We start from the raw sequence: 20250 nt of genomic DNA, 5'->3' as shown, positions 1-20250 counted from the left end.
TCAGTTGAAATTACGCGTTTCTTTTCTTTAAGGAAATTAATACGTAGTAACACTATCCAGCTGCCGCTGTTGTTGGTAACAGGCCATCATTTACAAATTTCCGCAAAAGGAAAAAAGGCCATTAAACTTCCAGCAGCAACTGCAGTACATATACATTATATATGATACATTAAGCTGTATCATCCCGTGTTCATAATGGCTATTTCTGGTTTGAAGAAATGGTCGCAGCAGTAGCAGCGCGATGGCGACCGGCCAGTGGTTTGGTCCAACATAAGCCTTACCTATCGTCGAGCTCTGCTAGTCGCCAAGGATAACGATCGCTGCCAGTTTTAGAAACACCAACAATGCAATACCAATATATAGTGGTGGCAGTGGTGGTGATGGCATGACAGCGACGCCACATCGTCATCATCGACAACAGCAGGAATAGCGACATCAAGCAAGGACGAATTGGACGGACTGACGGTCGGAACGGATGAATGACACAGACAACGAAACCAAAACGTTCTCACTTCGCAGAAAGACATCAAGCAATACGGCTCATCGTCTGCCTATAGTAGGCAAAAATGTAGGTCGCCGCGTCGGCAATCGCTACTATAATAGACTACTGTGAGATAGGCGCAGGCTACTCTAATTCAATGACATTCTCTAGCAACACGAAGGCGAGCGAACGCTGAGATGACGACAACATCTAGCAAGAAAGTAGTGCCTGTGTGAGAAATATTCTGCATGTATATGAGTGGACGATGATCCATCTGTTAACTCTGCTGCGTATCTACGCACGAACAGTATACGTAGAACGCTAAGATCGTTCTCACTACTATACGGTATCGAGTTTGGCTGTAAAATGGGGTTTCACGCTTACCGGAATCACCGTTAGTACTACGTCAGACAGCTATCCGCCAATACCAGTAAAATTCATTAGCTAACATCCACGCATCTCTAGGCCAGTCAGCATTCAGCCATCACGGAAACTTTTCTATTGAAGATAACATCGGAAATATGACGTTGATCATTTCTGCTGTATGCACAGTCATTGTAACAGGCGAAACGGGATGCGTACAAATGAAAAATCCTCCGTTTCTGTCATTTTCATTTTATGAACAAATGCTACCATCTCTCATACTTCCACGCAATCTACCACTACTATCTTGGGAGTATTATACATGTTATATATGTATGTGTTGCTATGTTGCATGTACGTTGTGTGACGCAGTTTCAGTTGTGTTACAGTAAAGGCAGTTAAGAATGATCATCAACTCTGTGACCGAGTGAGTCGCCGGCGGCTGTTGCTGCTCCCGCTTTCGCAGTAAGAAGTAGCACCTAGCGATGATGATGATGAAGCAGCAAAGTGCGCTGGTTACGGCAATAGATTTCTCAAACTGATCGTACAACCACAACGCTAAAGACCGAGAAAGAAACAGACGCTCGTACTAACGCATTGACAATTGTATCTATTGCAGCACTAGCGACTACAACTATTACCTATTAAGAGCTCCCACGTATGAGCATACGAGGATAGTTGTAGTCGCTTAAGAGCAGGTGATGGGATAAACTGCTGACCCAGAACGTTACTCATATCGACAATGCAAAGATGACAGCGATACCACGCTCCCTTTATGGTTTGCCTTTCGTTTCTGATCTAGGTCGGTGCTGTTATTGAAAAGCAGGATGATACTTTACGTATTTTAGTATGAAACAATCCTGGCTAGTAGTGAGTCTGACATAGCGGTCGTCTGGCTTGTTACATGGCATCCTTCCTATAGACTTGCATTACTATATTACAGCGAATGCGGAGATCGGCGTTGTTTAGTTGAAACAATCATAGCGGCCGGATATATTTCGTGCTGCGGTTGGACTTCACTAACTATCCGGTCTTAACCAGATTAGGCCGCGAGCAAACCTTGTCAGTGATCGCACCCGTGGCATTCGACCATCGCGGTTACTACCGCCTGTGATATCACGGACGGACCTCTTTAACTCATCGCTGATATTACACGGCGGGGGATGTGAATGGCTGACTTCAACAAGCCATGCTCTGTGTAAGCGTTAACGATTCCTGTTCCTGTAACAACCACACACGGTTATGAACCACGATACATTTACCAGAAATCTCCGTGGGATACCCAGAAATCTTTGCAAAGGCTTGCCGCAGAGCGACGTAACGCTCCGACAAAATATGCCTGCGTGAACAATACATACTTGTTGCTATATTACTCGCTATCTGTTTGTTCTCTTGTGCAGATGCGCACGTCTCCGTTTGTAGTTGACTCTTTACAACGAAAAAGGTATCGCGACGACTGCCTGTCAGAAACTCTAGCGAAAATAACGCAAGTCCCTTTTGTTGCGCTTCTGGGACTTCGGCACGCCAGCACGAACAATATCCGTAAACCTAACGGGAATGTCGGTGCTTATACTATACTATACTTTATATATATATATATAAGTGCGCTTTTCTAAGTATGGCGAGTAGACATCTTTGCTATATATATATATATATATATAGCAAAGATGTCTACTCGCCATACTTAGAAAAGCGCACTTTCCGATTTCGAAGAATCCAGTAATCGATCTCTATGCGGCCGCGGCGTGAGCGGCTGATAGGCGTGAGGTCGCCGACCGACCGATCGATCGATCGACCCACCAACTAAATGTTCTTACAAACAAACGAATATATCGAATGGACGGGGGATGATTGCCTAAAAACGACAATCGCAAGTGAGATCTTTTCCCAGCACGACAAGCACCTGCTACAAAATATTGGATTTTTCCCACTACTTCATTATGGTAAAGCGGATGTTGAATAGAGTAAACGACGAAACTAGTAAAAATGGCTTCTTACTCAACGATGCCGCTTACTAGTAGCTATTAGCAGCAATACTAATATTTAGTAATCTCCTATAGCTTTTTATGAGCTTATCTCTGCTACACTACAATCCATTCTTTAACTTGAAACAGCTTAAGTACTTCGCATTTTTATTGCAGGAAAAACTACGCAGGTGTCATAACTAATAACTCCGCAATTTATAGCCAAGAAAACTACAGTTGCTGGTAAAAATTAGCCGAACGTAGAAATCGAGTGGGCGCGTTACCTTTTGCCTCTAATAGCACACCGGGACTTTTTATTATGACTCAATTGTATAAACAATGGCCTTTATGGCAAGACGACCATACGGACCACGTTTCACCAATTTCAGATGGTGGTCTTCTATCTACAATACTATAAAACAGATATCGTTGCGCGTGTGACGAAATGATTTCTTTAAATAATTTTTTGTACTTCTGTGACATCTATTCTTTGAGACGGCGCCAATCTGGCACTGCTAAATTTAGTAATGATCTTTTCTTTTGAATATAACCATACAGTCGGGGAAGACCTCACGATGTCTACTATATAGCTGCCTCTGACTGAGGTAGTTCCATAGAAATTAGCACTACCGTTGTTAATGTGTTTTGGTCGCTACTAAAGATTATGTAGAAGCTAGAATTAGATGATGAATATCGAGTTCGTGGACAGAAGCGCGAAGACGACGAAAAAATGCTTTTCAAAGGAAAGATACAGGACAGTTCCTATCCGATATGACGCGGAAACTGGGTCAACCTTGTAGGATCGTACGTAACTACGCCAGCCAGTGAGCGGCGATCCTCGTGGCGTCTGTGTGCATTATGGGTGTAAACGCTGCATCCCCATCTTAAACTCCCATGACAGTTTCTGCTGGTGCTGGGGCGGTGCCCCACCCCTACTGCAGCTAGTGCCGATAGTTTGTCCTCTATCGAGAACTCAAGTAAACACCTAGGGCCCCCTAATATTGTTGGAGCTCGTGAGCATCCCAACAGCAGCAGCACGCATTGCCAAACGCCCGTGCGCCTTTTGTTCTGCCTTTAGCAGGTTTCTTTCGCCGCCATTACGAATTCAGTGGCCGATGGGATATATGCTTCTATTTCCTTCTCCATGACTCCCTACACGCATACATTGAATCAACCACTCACACGCTCACACATTGCTACACGTTATACTGCACATTTTGGGCTTAAAGGAAAAGATTCGGGGAAGTGGCAACAGCAATGTCGACTGATCGACTTGCCCTAGTCTCTCGTGATGCTCACAACGACCAATGTCGCTGTTGCTGCTGCGTAGCCATGACCGTGGCTGGCCAGCAGATCCAGCGGCATCACACAACTGACCCACACGTCGAGATTCGTCGCGAGTGCGACTGTACCGGCGCTGACACCCCACACACGACACGAACGGCTGGTAGTTACAGACTGATACTAATTTGTAGACCGGATGATGTTGGTGGCATGCTGACCACGATCTAATCAGCAAACCAACCTTCAAGTTCACTGCCAAGGAAAGCAGAGCATAGAACGCAGCATCCCCTAGTAACCCTCAGCAGCTGCCTCAGGGGTAACTAGGACTAACAGCACAGCACCGCCAGCCAGCCACACTCAACGGTGCAATACGACAGCCTGCAGCAACGACTGAGACGCAGAAATCGCAAGTATCGTAGCCGTGGCCGTAGAAAAAGGTTCCGGGATGTAGAGGCTAATGGCAGAAGCGACGAAAATGAAAACTGCAGCTGCAGCAGTTGATTTAGATTCAGCCTGGCTTTTACCCTTGCTGCTGCGGCGACTACTGCTCGTACGGGCCTGTCTTACATCGCAACCATTTTCACCGCAGCCACTGCTGGCACAACCAGCATCAGCTGCAGCAGCATTAACCACGTCAACGAACGAACGGAAATCAAATCGGAACGTCATCTTTGTTGCCTCGTCTTTATTCATCTCCAATAGCCGCTTTCAAAGCGTAGTAGTCGAAGTTTTCGTGCTATTGGTACGTAGATGGGTCGCATTTAATGTTCGTGCACTCACCGGGGTCCGTAGGAGCGTCCAAATAACACAAGAGATTCCACAAAGAACGTCTACACGCGTTGCTGGCGGAAAGCGTCACTTCGGCGCTGGACGGAACGGCCAGCAGTGTCCACCTCTGCTCACAACGCACAGCAACCAACAAAACTGTGTGGCCCGTTTGACGAGACACACCAACTTGACTTCCCGCCGTCTCGCGAGAAATTGCGAGAACTCGCAGCGCCCCGACGCTGATTGGCTGGTGCAACTCGACCGCAGCGCCACGATGACGAAGAGCGCCGAAATTCAAACGGCGCTGCCTTGGGCGGGCGGGCGGCCTTCCGCCGCTTCAATAACTACTGCTACTAGAACATCGGGGATTTGAAATGACGATATCCATCCATGCCACTGACTCCTGTGGGCCGTTTGCCTACTGAGGAAAACAACGAGTTGAGAGTTCGTTGCTGAACGACTGCACACTTTTTTTGGCTTGCCGTTTCGTTGGCGGGGGCTAGTACCAACTGCGAGAGCGGTCAACGAACCCAGTACGTGATGGTGATGAGCAATGCCATGCGAACGAATGGATAGACGGTGGTCACCGATCGGTCGTCGTCGAGCGCGATAAACGACAACCATCATCAAACGTTAAATACCGCTGCTGCTGTTGCTGCTAGTATTTCCTATCGGTAGCAACAAACATGCAGGATTGCTTGACACTGCTTCTTGTCCGCCTGCCGTTGCCACTGCCGCCGCCGCTGCTGCTGCTGCTGCTGCTGCTTTTCAAATTCAGCTCCGTCGCACTTGTCGATTTGTCGACGGTAACATGTTCGTAGAGAGCGGCGACGAGCAAGCAGCAGCCCAAAAAGAGGACACATAGATGCTGCTGTTGTTGCCACTATTGGTTATAGGCGACGACGATAACGACGCGGAGAAGTACAAGACGAAAAAGAAGAGGAAACCGAGTGGTTCTCAACGGCGGACACTATGCCCGTTGCAACGCGTCGCACAACAGCCGCGTAAAGTTATCTTAGTAGCCTTGTTATTACTATCATTTATTGCTGCTTTTATATGGGTCGCTCAGTGTGAATGGATCCGGTCGCAACAACAACGACAACAAGGAACACCATCACAACGTATGTTAATTGACCCGTTTCACCGTTAGTAGAGGGAACTAATTGATGATGAAGTTATGCTTCTGGTCGGAGGAGCTTGTAACTAACAAAGTTCAGCACGACGTAAAGTAGAAGTGCGCGGAAGGACAGCTGAAGCTATCGATTGCTATTAGGCGGATGCAGCAGGGGAATGAAATCATCGGCGCATAAAGAAGCGCTAAAAACGGACGAAGCTACAGTTGCTTACTCTCCGTTCGTGAGCAAATTTAGTTAATTTAAGTTCTAATTGTAATTCCGAAGTTCTGTGGATGGTTCTAATTAAGAAACAACAAGGTTTACCAAGCTAGCACAGTAGTGTTGTTACCCATAAAAATACATGTGTTGTTGTAAATTCATAGTAAAATATTGTATGAGCAAAACACAAAACAAAAACAAATTGAATTATTAACACTTAACTCGCCAAACTTTTTTCTTTGTGTGCTTTTTAATTAACCAACATAGTTAAATAGATGCTCCCAAAACCTACGTGTTACAAATATCTACAGTGCTTAGCCTTTGTAGCGTGACAGCGACATGGACATAGTTTCATCGGAAGTAATAGGTTACCAGAATTTCTCTCTCTCTCTCTCTCTCTCTCTCTCTCTCTATATATATATATATATATATATATATATATGAATTTAACAGCGATAGCTTGATTTGACGAGGGGGCATACGCTGCGAGTGTTACTGCTCGTTATGAAATACATCAAGACTTCACCTCGATAACCATTTTAGCTTCGTTCACTCTGTGCGCAGGTTTAATAATAATAATAATTCTCGAAGATAACAGCAAGGAAACCAGTTTCATTTCGTCCAGTGTTTATCATATCGAAAATGTTTTTACTAGTTGACATAACACGCGGTTCAGGCTGCTTCAATTAATATAGTCCGAACATTATTATGCGTCTATTATTTTCGTCAATTGTATCAAATTTGTAGAATTTCGAACTCGTACTACACATGAGCTTATTTCAATTGTTGACCTAGAATACACTTTTTCTTCTACGAATTCGGTTATTTAGGTTCCCTTTTCATGTCAACTTTGAACACACAACTTAGGTAGATTTTCGGCAAACGAAAAGCATTAATGAACGGACACGATTCTGGTTTATGTTATGGTTTTTATACGAACTTCTGCTAATCCAACGTTCCTTCTTTCTTAACCGTAATCGTAAAAAAAAACAAGATCATCGTACAATAATCGGTCATAATATCGATCGTCTTATCGTTCGCTTTTGCATTCATTAAAATTAATTCGGTTTTGTCCGTTAATGCTGGGATAGTTCGATTGGTGATTTTCGCTAACGAGATCGCTGCCGCCTTCTTCTGCGTATTGGGTACCTTGTGAAATTGATGAAAGATTGGCTGAGTGGAATTTAAACAAGGACTTCAGAGGCCTCCTACTTTTGCTATTCGGAGGAATTAACGGCTGGAAACATTCTGTGCCGGTCCGCATGAGCGTCCTGCGTGTATGTCTATATTCAGGGGGGGGGGGGGTAGCTTAAGAGGTGGTCTATGCACCTGAACAATTTGGCAAGAGATCAGTGGTAGGACGATCCGTTTCTGGCCTCACGATTACGACAGCAAAAAGTGATCCCCTTTCTGTACCGTGACGTTCTGATGTCTGTCTGATCGGTTGATCAGTTCCGCTCTGACCAGTATGCAATGTATTTGGCTGATTAGCCGTTCGACACTCAAACGCTAATGGATTGACTACGCGAGTTAAGACTGTGATTGTACTGACTGATAGGATAAGAGTGTGAACGACTAAAAATTGGAGGAAGTAAAACAGGGCGCAAATAGATAACTTAAGGTTTGCTTAGATTTCACACGTAGTGACAATACTAATAATAATCATCACAAAAAGAAAGTAATCTCATTACGATAGATAGCATACATGCAAGGTAAATGAAGACGAAACTTAAGGGAACATGCGTTAGATTCGACGGCCCTGCACACCTAAAACAATTACTTTGTGACGAAAAACGAAGTATGTCGGAGTATACTCGACCTTGAACATTTTTGCCGCGACGAAATTACAAACTATTTACGAAATATAAGTTCATAGCATTATCTCATAATACTAAATTAATCAACCGGATTCCCCGTGTCACTCTCACCGAATAATGGACCGTAACAATTATCTCGTTGCAAGTTCTCTTTCTACTAATCAATATATCATAAAAAGAAGAACGATAACTCATTACCATCATGATGTTTTTGGTCCATCGGGTTAGACACTTTTTGAAGGTGGTTTTAACTCACACACAGACACACGGGCGCAGTGGCGGTGTCACGCGGCCAGACAAACAAACAGCAACGAGCCAAAAACAGATGCTATTCATTGACGCGTGTGCATGAACGGATTAAGCTAATCACCGATGCTCAGCGGTGCTGCCTAAATGATGTCTCGCAAGACAGCCACAATATTTTCTGCTACCTAATTTACGATGTTTTAAGCATTAGGGGTTTGGCGACGTGGCGAGCGGATTCGATGTTCAGGGTTCGATGCTAGCGCCACAGCTTTTACTACCAGATGCCAAATGACAATCAATCGGATATGTGTTTGCACTAGTGTTTTGGCGAGAGTGTCAACTATAGACGAACAAATCATTTCGAAAAACTAGCAAATTTGCATGCAAAGGTATATGATACGAGCGCTCTCTTCTCGTCTGCATTAATTCAACATAAGCAGAAATTCGAATAGTAAAGCAAGTGGTGAACGGTTAAAAAGTTAAGCCCAAAAATAAACACAGCCATTATAAATCATGCGTAGAAAGAGACAATAGTTTTTCATCTAGTTCTTGCATCGATGATCTGCTTAGTTAGCGTCAATCGTTGTCTCAGCACATTTGATTTATCTAATTGCAACAGGACCAGGCTGTCCTAGAAAGTAACGAAAACGGAAGCTCTCAGAGGTAACAAGACGTAGTCGACGGTCGACAGTCGACAACACCAGAGCATTCAAACTATAAACGGTAGTTATAAAAATAGTAATAGCGTATAGTTGGCGATTTACGGGAGCATTCGTAGGCTCGTCTCTCGAAACTAGCTTTCGCCATCACAGCCGCCATAGATGGATATTTCTGCTTAAATTGTCTAGGTACAAAATGTTTCTTCAGCTTTCTGTAGACGTATGGAAGGCGGATGAAAACGATTTCACCACGCGCCTATATAGAGATTGTCGCGCTAGTATACATGTGTTAGTTCATTGTGTGCCTTTCCGCGCAATACTTTTTTCCTCTTCTTGGGACGGCTTGTAATACGAAGGAAAGCATCATTTTTTTTTGATGGCACATGATGGCCTGGCCGCGAGCGAAGCGAAGATGACGAATCAAAGCGCAGCCAGCGACAACATTTATATAGGCTTCGCTTAAGGTGGCGGTGGAGAAAGAAAAAAATGGGAGGTTCCCGTTACAGCAGCTGCTACAGCAAGAACTTCCCATTTTTCCAATGTCTCGTCCCCAGTTACAAGAGGTCAGGACCCGCTGCTGTGGCTCCAGTGCGCGTAGATCTTTCCTCCAAATACTCTGCGTTTATCGTTTCCCCACGAAGCGTTTTCAGGCACAAACAGAGTGGCCATCCCTGATTCACCTCCCGTTGTGATGACCCAAGCCCGGCCATTTGCGTGTGCTCGAGGTTCGAAAATTCAACAACTAAAGGAGACATAGATAAACTAAATAAAAGATATTTTCGAAAAGACGCGGACCTTCGTTGAGCCTGGTCATTTCGATGCCGATTTCAACAGTAAATGAGGCTAGGTGTCAGAGTAAAGGCTGTCTGTTAAGTGTTTGTTGCGCAGGTATACATCAGTAAAATTCCGGACCGGCAAGTTAATCTGTGCGGGTTGCAGGAACGTGGACTTCAAGAGAATGGTGAAGATTATTGACGACGAAAGTGAATAGTGAAGTGATTGTTAAGATTGGCTGGACATGTTTACAGTAAAATACGATATCTATTTAGTTTTTTATTTACTCAGCTAATTAGCTTCGCTGGAGGTTCATTAGGGCTCGTTCGCAAGCATATTAGATTTCAAACTAGGGAACAACCTTTGATGAAAGCCCCCCAGGTTACGTTGTTGTTGCTGTCGTCGTCGTCGTCGTCGTCGTCGCTGCAAAACGTTTTCTAAATAGGTCTCAGTTCATATACCGATACGTTTTATCAGTTAATTAATTTGGGAGGGATCAACGTTAAAAGAAAGACACCTGAACAAAAGGAAAAATTGAACTTACTGTATTACCCATAAGCTTATTCTTGCGCGTTTTTTTTTTATTTATTTCAATAAGTTATCTAAGCGACGTCACGTGATACCGAATCAGATGAGGTTCATGATTGGCATAGCTAAACACGGTAATTTCTAGGCTAAATGTTTTCATCACAAACAAACATCAATAGCTTTTAGTTCTCTTCTGCCTGGCAATGGAGTTCATTTGTCGTTTGTTATAACGACAACAGTTGTCGTTGTAATAGTTGTTAGTTATTGTTATTGAAGTCACGCAGCGCAACAATAGATCTGAATAGCCGTCGTAACTACAGCCGCAATAAGTAAACGTCACACAACCAACGGCAAACGCAGCCAGACTGTTTCGCTACTGACTGTCAACGTAAGATTAGAACTAGTTAGCTCCATGACTGCTAACCTAGGTACTATGATAGATAGCCACATTGTAACGAACTACATACAGTTGACGGATCCACAATATTCGGCAATAGATATTCTGACATATATATGTATATGAGAAAGTATAAGAAGGCCAGGATCTCGGTTGAAGAAGATTAAGGGTCACTACTTTATATCCCACCAGCGCTACATGCTGCACAACTTCTAAAGATAAAAGACAAAAGTTCGTTTTTAATATTTAGAGAGGGGCTGGAAGCCAATGCAGTTTCTCCTAGCGAACGTAGACTTATAACCTACAAGGACCATTATAGTCGAGTCACATCAAAGAAGGTGTCGGTGAGTAACAAAATTGCTCTCTAGGGCGAAAATATGGGTTAAGCGTATATCCTAATAAGTTGGATAAGGCACGTGGATATTGAATGATAGCCAAAATAAGGTACATTATTGTGATCGTATTGCTAAGAGACACACGGCAACAATTCGTAGCAGGTTCGTTGAGTGCTTATTAGAAAAATCATCAAGTTGACAAAATCGTTAGACTCCAAGAAGTCCGATCCTAAAGCGCTGAATGATCTTCTAAAAGACAACTAGCTATAATGCGTGTATAAGTATCACATATAATTAGAATAGCGTGTATTATCTCGTTATATTGTATTTCCACATTGCGCTAAAATCTATGCGGAGTCGTTCGGATTCGATAAAAGCCGTCGCGAGAGCATGAAATCGATAAAAGGAGCTCACTGTGGAGCTTGTTCTTCTAACTTGTCTGTATCACGCGGAGGGGGCCTGTATCAAGAACCTTGCACCGCGCTCCTTAGAAGCATGGCCGGCTTTGCTTCTACTTTCAGTGAGTTTCCTCGAAGTAGGTCGCTCATACTTCGGCTTCGGTCGCTGACTCCACACCGCCGTCGTTGCTACCGGCAACGGGGCCTCCTTGGCTGAATACGCTCGAAGACCCAGCAGTTGTTGGCCACCAAGGCGCGATTGCCTGTCCCGAAGTCGGGCTCTGTGGAAGAACAAATCTATGTTGCAAGTATGCTTTTCTTCCTTGCATATACAGACACGGAGAGGGGCGTTATCCCTCTGTCTCTTATTTTTTTTTTTATCTGGGATCTTCGGATGTAGCGCGCAATGTCACGAAAGTCACAGTGGCAAAATGCGGCGCATGGCGGCGTGGCGCTCACACGTGGCCGGAGCGAAAGGGAGGGTCAGATGGGGCTGGGAATGTCTGAGAGTGCTGTAACATTCCGTCCACAAACGAACGACAACAGAGTGCGGAAGGCATGCATGACAAACAGCACACAGAAGAGGCAACGCAAGGATAATTGTGGCCACTAGTGTCCGAGTCCTAGATTATTTATACGTTATAATATGTCCGTTGGTTACGGTAATTTCTGTAAAATATAGCGTATTCGCTATGTTGGCCAATTCGGTAGAATACCAATCTGTCAATTGAATCATCAGCAGACCAAGAACTGTTTGTACCACTGGGAGGCTAACGGTGGGTTTGCTTGAATTTCACCAAAGTATAAATACATCAGTATTGCCAAGTTACCTTTATGTGTGCGACATATAATCTTCGAATAGGTTCTTATGAGGTGATGATATTAAACCTACTGCTGGGGAACTGGGACCACCGAAACAGAGAGTTTAGCCATTCCAAAAAATTTTCTACGAACAAACAACAACAAAAGCAAGTTGTAAAACAGCTGGCCGGTAGCGAAATAATCAAGACAGGGTTGCCGCCATATCACGGACTCATCACGAATTCGCACGAACAGTGCGAGCTTTCTGAATGTCACGAACTGCTTTTCTATTCATATGTTAACCTTCTACATCTCCGGGGAATCTGGTCCATGACATGACAAATGGTAATTATTTGTGGGTAGAACTGGGGAATCTGAGAAAGGCGTGGAGGAACGGGGAGGATGCTTGACTATAATGATTGTGATGATGATCACTACGAGGATAGTAGCAACGGGGGCATCGGCACGTGTTTAGCAAAGGACCAAGCAATTAATCATTCATGCCACCGGTATAACATACTATATGCGTGTGGTACCAGACATAGCGATAGCTCATCGTTGTCGTTTCGTCATCCATCAATATTTTTCCTGTTCAGAGCTCTAGGACCGTAACCCGAACAAGCTTTGTTTGCTTTTTATCCTCATGTTAATGTACAAACACTAAATCCAACACTGTGAGTCGTATTTCGATCTCTTCGTTGTACACTCCAATAACACAGACTGTAAACCTTTCATTTCTGCAAAACAGCTTCAACTTAGGTATGGTATATCACTGGAGCAGGGTGCTACCGAAACAAGTAGAACGCTAATTTGATTGTACTCTACAAGCTGATACAGGCCGGGCATGCGCTAGGTAAAACAAGATAACTATTTAGGTGTTTTACATCGTAGGCCTTTTTCTCATTGAAAACCCGATTTTCTTGGAAAATTCAGCGGCTTCATCAGTCGTAACATACCCTATACAGGCTACTGATTGATCAGATACACGAATTAAGTAAACTGAAGAAGTTAGGTGGCATTGTGGATACTGAATTGAGTTGTCGTGCAGAGGTCAAGATTGACTGGTGAATGGTGTTGGTCGTTCCCTTTATCGAACGGACATAGCAATCCTGTACGGCCGGCCTTCAGACCAGATAGCATTTTAGAATTAACCAAACAATTAATACATCACAGCATAAAATCTAAATAAACTACAAGACTGCTCTAAAATCAATACGAGACCTCGGGTAATTCACTACGAGTAATCGGCTCGGTTTCGAAACCAGGATTTTCCGTCCAAACTTGCTTTTCATTGAGTGGCGTCTATTGTAAACGTTTCTAGTGGTTTACGAACGACCTTATACAAGCAAAAAAATGTTCACTGCAAAATTTAAAGTTCTGTACATGACGAAGTGACAACGTTTTATATTCAAGCGAGTAACATGTCCAGCTGGCTTCATTTAGATTACTTATTTTAGTAGATTTTATACTGTTCTATTAAGAAGCGCAGCAGCATCTAAATCAAAATTTACTTTACGAAATGCGTTTCTGTTTATTAGGGTCTATGTCTAATTATTCGTTGAAATAGCAGCATGGAACAAAGCACAGTTTATAGTCGCAGGAGACCACTTCGTGATTCGTTGATTTCTTATACCAACAAGGACGAATTTTTAATTGCCCTTTACTTAACCCGGATTGTGTTTGCTGTTATCGTAAACTCTTGTGTTATCCTCGACGATGAGGGTAATATAAAGAGGCACTTGGACACGCGGAGGAAATTTTCACAGGCAAATTCTGCTCGAAAGAGCGGAGCAAACCTAGCCTTTAGGCGCGGTTTAATACCTCCGCCTTGTCCTGTTTGATTGCCTTGAAATCTTAGCGAGAAAACTCCAGCCCTCCCATCGCTGGCTCTGAAGGCCCTGTGTCTGATAGCAGTTAGAACTCGCAGGAGTAAGCTCAGCGAAAGACGAGCTAGTCGGACACAAAAACTCTAAAGCATATACACATATGTATGCGTGCACCTGCATATAGGTTCGACATGATGGCCGGACTATTTCATACTTGTTTAGAATTAAGTGAATGGATCGTTAAACCTCACTTCGATCATCCGCTAGGTCTACATGCGGATGGCCAGCGGTAACGAAACCGCTGCAAATAATTACATCAGCTTTACATTAAGTTAGAATAATCTAATTCGCTAATCCGACAAACCCAAGAGGCACCGTAAGACAAAGTTGCTACAATCAATGGCTATTCGAACGGCACAGAGAACGAGACATACAGGCGTAGACGACCCATTTGATGGGGGCATCCAATGCAGGTACATGGACAACATTTCCCGTGGAAGGAAATCCGCCAGGAAAACTAAGAGCAGAATTGAAGTTGATGCCAGCCTAATTAATAATCACGTAAAACTGAAACAAACCATTGAGGTTCTTGAACAGAATAGACTGTGCCAGATTTGACGATTACTTTTGCTACTTTTATTTAGTTATACTTTTTTTGGGTGTACGAGACGTTAAAAAAAAATTACTTAATTTCACTTATATCTAATCTTAAAGATATCCTATGAAATAACTCTGTAGCCCGAAATGTGACTATACCCCGGAACAACTGGACGTTCCTACTGCCGCGTATTTTTTGGATCGTATGCGTCATTCAGGAATAATTTGACTTACGGTTATTTGATAGGCATTATTTGAACGACTTAGTTTTACATGAGAGTTTCGTGAAGTAGAATGGTGTATTTCTAATGATAGTAGTTCATGTATAGTCAAGCCTGGCTTTGATATTGTGAAGTATAAAACAATAGCATCAACAGCAGTTTCGCAAGCCACCAACATATATCCACCTAAGCTCGTGAGTATCTACTCGTAAAGATTGGACCTTGGCCAGCGTCCAGTCTTAAAGGAGCACTTAGATCGGTTGGGATAGAGTAGAGAATATAGAGTAATAATAATAAAGTGTTAAAATTACTAACTAAATTCGACGGACGGTTTATTGGCAACAGTTTGCTAACACTGCGGCGATCATCGTACAAGCTAGAAGAGGCGAAATGTCAACATGGCTGTCATTGATCTATGCTACACTGACATATAGCTGATGCAACACGCACGAATTCGCAACTATTATCGCTTTTCCTACGCCATAAATGGGGGTGACACGTACCCGCGTAGAATTTCTTCCACACGTCACGTTTGGGGGCGCTTTCTGGCTTATTAGGTCTCGTGAGCAACCTTGCCGCAATAGTCAATCTCAACCCTGTCAACTACGGTAGAAACTAACTAGGAGGGCGCTAATGAACAGCTACGAGATCCAAGACAAGAGCTGCAGGATCTAGCCTACATGAAGCAGCTATCTAGGGATAGGGCTACGATTGTACTGCTAGGTACGAAACTATACGGATATATCTTCGTATTTCCTGTTGAGAAGCATCGACTTGCAATCCGTGCACTTCTCCGGAATGCACACCCAATGTTATTTCTAAAGACACAGTACTTATATTATTGCTGCTGGCTGACTTATTGTAAGGTCAACAATTCAATTTGGATCGTTTCCTAGTACTCTGTGTTTATTTATTGCTACCAAGGGCATCTCGTATGCGAAAGTGCAGTTGCTTGCTTCCAGATCAACGCCGCGTGAGCTCAGCTCTGAGCTAACATATTAGCCTCTAGCCGCCGAACAGATCAAATGAGCCACTAACTCGTCTGGTTGTATCTTTATCGATTTTACCTTTGTAGCCTAGGTTCTTTGCACGTAAATGCTGGTTAGTTAGTAACTTCGGTCGAATGATAGGCCTCAATTAAGAGCCGTGTGTGAGATTATAGCATGTTGCGAAGGAGCTACTAATTAAGACCTGGCAAACTTGTTCATTTAAAATTAAACAGCCTTATCTATTTATATAGATGTATATTACGTTTTCTTAATATCAGTCACATGTTAATTGTGCTCATTTCACCATTCGTTCGGTTATCACATAGTGACAGTATTTAGAATAAGTGGTAATATTACATGTAGAACGGCAAACCTCGAAGCCTACTGCATACAAACGTGACGCTACCTTACGAAGTCGCCAGTAGAAAAGACGGTGCTCAACTTTTTCAACACGTCCTTAGCCGTCTACCTTCGTTGTATGTCAAAAGCAATTGCTCCTTTTATTTAAGGCCAGCTCAAATATCGTCAATGACATATCAGATACTACACGACAGGTAAGGGCGAATGCAGACAAGTACTTTTACGCAAAACAAACGCCTATTAAAAGCGAGGAAATACGGACAAATTAGCACGGGTGGACAGACAGATCAAGCTCTTCATGCTGATTTCAATAAGGCTGATGGTTTTTAACTCTCCCAACAAGGTCAACAGAGAAATTTCTTCTAGCCAGTTCAGCTCAGTATACTATGCCTGCTTCGCAGAATATGAACAGGTGCTATAGGAAATATGTTAAAGAGTGATTATCATGTGACTATAGCCGATTTGTGATGAATTCACTATTAGACATACAGTTAAATTTTCCGAAACACAAACGCGCTCATTTGGGCTAGCAGCAGTCTTTCGTCGGCATTTGTCACTCGATAAGGAATTGAAGAGCTTCTGCCTCATCCCATAGCAGTTACAATAAATACTTCTAGCTTGGGCGTTGTTGCGTATGAATATACGTAAAGTCGTTTTTTTGAGTTGTAAAACGTTTTTGAAAGTGGGTATCTAGAAACGCGTTAAGTAAATAGCTAAAGCGCGCTGGGCCGATGCCAAGATGTGTTTTGTATAGCCACAAATTTCTAGGCTATGAAGAATGTATAAGCTAGAATAACTTAAATTTCGAGCGTTGAAATTCGAAGGGAACCTATGCGCGTGTAAGAGAAACCGAACTTATAAAGTTATTAATTTGTTATTTTTGTTACAGTGAACTGACGCACAATACATAAGAACGCTTCGACAATTGAAGAACCCGAATAACGAAATTTTTGTATATTCTTCTTAGATTTTCATCGCGAAGACACGTTTCTTCATCGTCCGGTCTCTGTTCATCTCAAAACTAGTTTACCCCTGCCGGCCAGCCAGCCAAGGTAACCATCTGGTTTGAGTGAAGTTCGAACGAGTTGGGTGTATATACTACCGTCTAGGGTGCGTGGACTGTCTATAAGTAAAAGTTCTAGTCCTAGTCGCTAGCGTTTGTAGTTCTAATGTAATCACCAGGACAGACCCAGCCCGTGTCTTTCATCAACATGTTACAGTGGACAACAAAGCAAAGAAATTCTCGCAAGGGTTTTGATAAACAATTTACTTCGAACGGAGAATTGTCACGGGAACTGTATTAGAGCCACGGGCCACGCATTGTATATAAGGAAATCAGGTAAACACCTTTCGTTCGAAATAATAACGTTCTCATATACAACTCTTTCAAGCGTTAGTATGCTTTGCGCGCGAGTAAATCTGGCATAATTTCACATTTAGTACGTTTAATGCGCTGATGTATCTGTTGATAGACGAGCTATGCACTCTTGAGAAGAAGTACCTTTATTTATTGTTAATAGTTGTATTATACTCAATATATAGATAGACATTGACGTTTCAGTATGTGCACGTTTAAAAAGGTTAGTAAAGGATTCGTAAGAGAAATTACCCAATCATAGAGGATATTATCTGGGTCAGGCATGGTCTACAGAATATATAAAGGCATTTCTAATTATACTAAAAATGACAAGCTCGCTAGCAAGGATGACTGTAGTTTTGTAGACTCACAGCGAAAGAAAAAGAAGGGCTAACCGAGAATTGGATCGCTGATATTTAAGATTCATTTACCCGTCGTTTTTTCTTTACTGCAATACGTTTGCGATGCCTCTCTACTGAATAGGACTTAGTCTCCCCCTATACTCTGCTCTGCCCTAGACCTTCTTTTTTTAGCGAACTTTTTGTCATCTGCTAGAGACTGCATGAAATATGCTTTATGTCTCGCCTCCAGGTTCGGCTTTCGATACAAAGACGGGCTTTCCCTATAGTACGTACCTTGTCATTTTCGCTACTTGTATGGCGGCGCTGGCGATGGCTGCAGCGGCCTTTTCGCGTGCTACCATTCGGTTTGGGCGAATCTGAAAAGAGCGGCTTGAATCACTTCGCAATCGGCTATTTTCTTCCTAGCGGTCTCGGTCCTTCCGCCAGCCAGTGCTCCGAGTCTCCTGGACCCTTTGAGCTCAGCGGGCAGCTTCCAACAGCACAGACCTTTAGCTGTCAGCAGCGCCAGCAGTGGTGCAGAAACCTACGGAGCGGCTGCAGCCTTTGCTGCTGCCGCCATCGCTACGTTATAGGCTTTGCGCCGAGCCACGGCTCGGGGGCGGCCTTCGAGGCCCGCGTGTTTCCTTCCCTCGATGGCCTTCCCTCGCTCTCCCCCGACCTCGTTTAAACTGTAGTGGCTGCCACTGCTACCCTTCTTCTACGACGACACAGAGACGACGGCTCTGCTGCCATGCTGACTTCTTTATTCTAGGGGTCGTTTCTGCTTATCACCGCTTGTTCTTCTCTGGCATCTCCCGTTTCAAGCGGAGGATGGCTGGCTTGATCATTCACCAGTAACAACACGTACCTCTAACCAGGAGTGCTTTTACACATCGTTTAGAAATATTGATCAATATCTATTCTCATACATTCAAGTCGTCTTTCCATATTCATTGGCCAATAGGATAGACCCACTATGCCGCAAACGACGATGCCTATATACATTGTTATATTTAGGATCGCATGTCAGATGCTCTTTGTAATGAACAGTTTTTAAGTTTTCCAGCCGACCGAGCGTACGGAACGTATCGGTGCAAATTCAGTTTCGCTCTAAATCTCAAGCTATAATAATACAAAGCAGTACTGCTACCCTAGATGATGACCTTTTGACATAGTCGACACGCAGAACACTTTCTGCCATATACAGATAGACGTTTACGGAACAAGGCCCGCCAGTTTATTTATACATTAGGAGTACCCATGGTGACACACTGGTGCAACGTTCATTTTTAGCGGAACAATTTCTCCTGTCAATTCGTCCGCTGGCCAGCACTTCTGCCTATTCCGATGCTTGTAGCAATAATGTGTCCTCAGTTATAATAATAATAATTATTACGGTAATAATATGAAAGTATTTTTCAGGTATGTTTTGTCAATTCCAAAACGAAACGCCGCCAGGGAGCAGCGCTTATCGAAGTTGCCCCGAGCATTCTTCTCTCCATTTTCAAGTTTCATCGCTGTATTCCAGGCCTGAACTCAGTTGAACTTTTCCAACGAGCGAACAATCATGGTTCGTTTCAAGTTCGACACGAAGGGGCGGCAGCGGGACGTGTATTTCTACCCACCCTCTATAGGCTGAGTATCCTAATTCGGAACGCGCATGATGCGGATACATAAATGGAATTGTTCAATCGCTAGTGTCCTGAAGAGAAATAATTATTTTGGGCTTGTAGAAGTTGTATGGAAGGGAAGAGATGGTCCTAATGAATTCAACAGAACCCTTTCCTCATCTCGGTATAGCAGAAGGTGAACTGATTTAATCCGCCCTATCTATTGTACTGCAGAGAGAATACTTTCGAAAAGCCATTTTCCTCATCTTTGAAGTCTTCGAAAATACGTGTCTGTGCAGTATGGAAAAGCTCTTAGCAGAGACAAATAATCTTTTGCCTATATTGTTGTTGTAGGAAGCTTGATGAATGTTTGTTTACTTACAGATACATAACCTGCGCGCTATAATATCTATCGGTTCGATCGATTGTTATTGGCAAAAGAAACTGCCCACTCGCTCGAATAGATCTATTCGTAAGCGGGTGCAGTTGCATAGCGCAATTTGAATCGTATACTTTGCCCGAATCGGCAACAGTGGGGTTTCCTAACGTGTAGCTTCCATCGTCGTTCGTCCTTGTATATGTGTCGAAACAGTCTCGGTCGTTCGTCGACTGAGCCAGTTGTAAGTCCGCGCAAAAAGCAGTTTAAAACTTGTAACATCGTTCCTATACAGTTGGTTTCGCGTGTTAATTGTTATCCTGTAGGAAATATGTGTCTATAGGGACAACACCAGCGTGAAATTATGCCTTCCGGAGGAGTGTTCCAATAGTGCTGCTGCAAGTAGTATTTCTTACTAAAATTG

At 43.4% G+C, this 20250-nt stretch overlaps 1 protein-coding gene across 1 annotated transcript; it reads right to left on the bottom strand.

Annotated features, from left to right (window-relative positions):
- Positions 1-10214: 10214 nt before the first annotated feature.
- LOC111267119 (uncharacterized) lies at positions 10215-18434 on the bottom strand. The gene is made up of 2 exons (XM_086971202.1): positions 18135-18434; positions 10215-11629 (listed from the first exon to the last, which is right to left on the bottom strand). The coding sequence occupies exons 1-2, from the start codon at positions 18200-18202 to the stop codon at positions 11395-11397; spliced, it is 303 nt and encodes a 100-aa protein (XP_086827328.1). The 5' UTR covers positions 18203-18434; the 3' UTR covers positions 10215-11394.
- Positions 18435-20250: the final 1816 nt, after the last annotated feature.

This window comes from Varroa jacobsoni, unplaced genomic scaffold, assembly GCF_002532875.2.
Source record: "Varroa jacobsoni isolate VJ856 unplaced genomic scaffold, vjacob_1.0 scaffold_1150, whole genome shotgun sequence".
NCBI classification, from domain to species: Eukaryota; Metazoa; Arthropoda; class Arachnida; order Mesostigmata; family Varroidae; genus Varroa; species Varroa jacobsoni.
The sequence above is the reverse complement of the archived record's forward strand: the minus strand, read 5'-3'. Positions and strand labels throughout refer to the sequence as shown.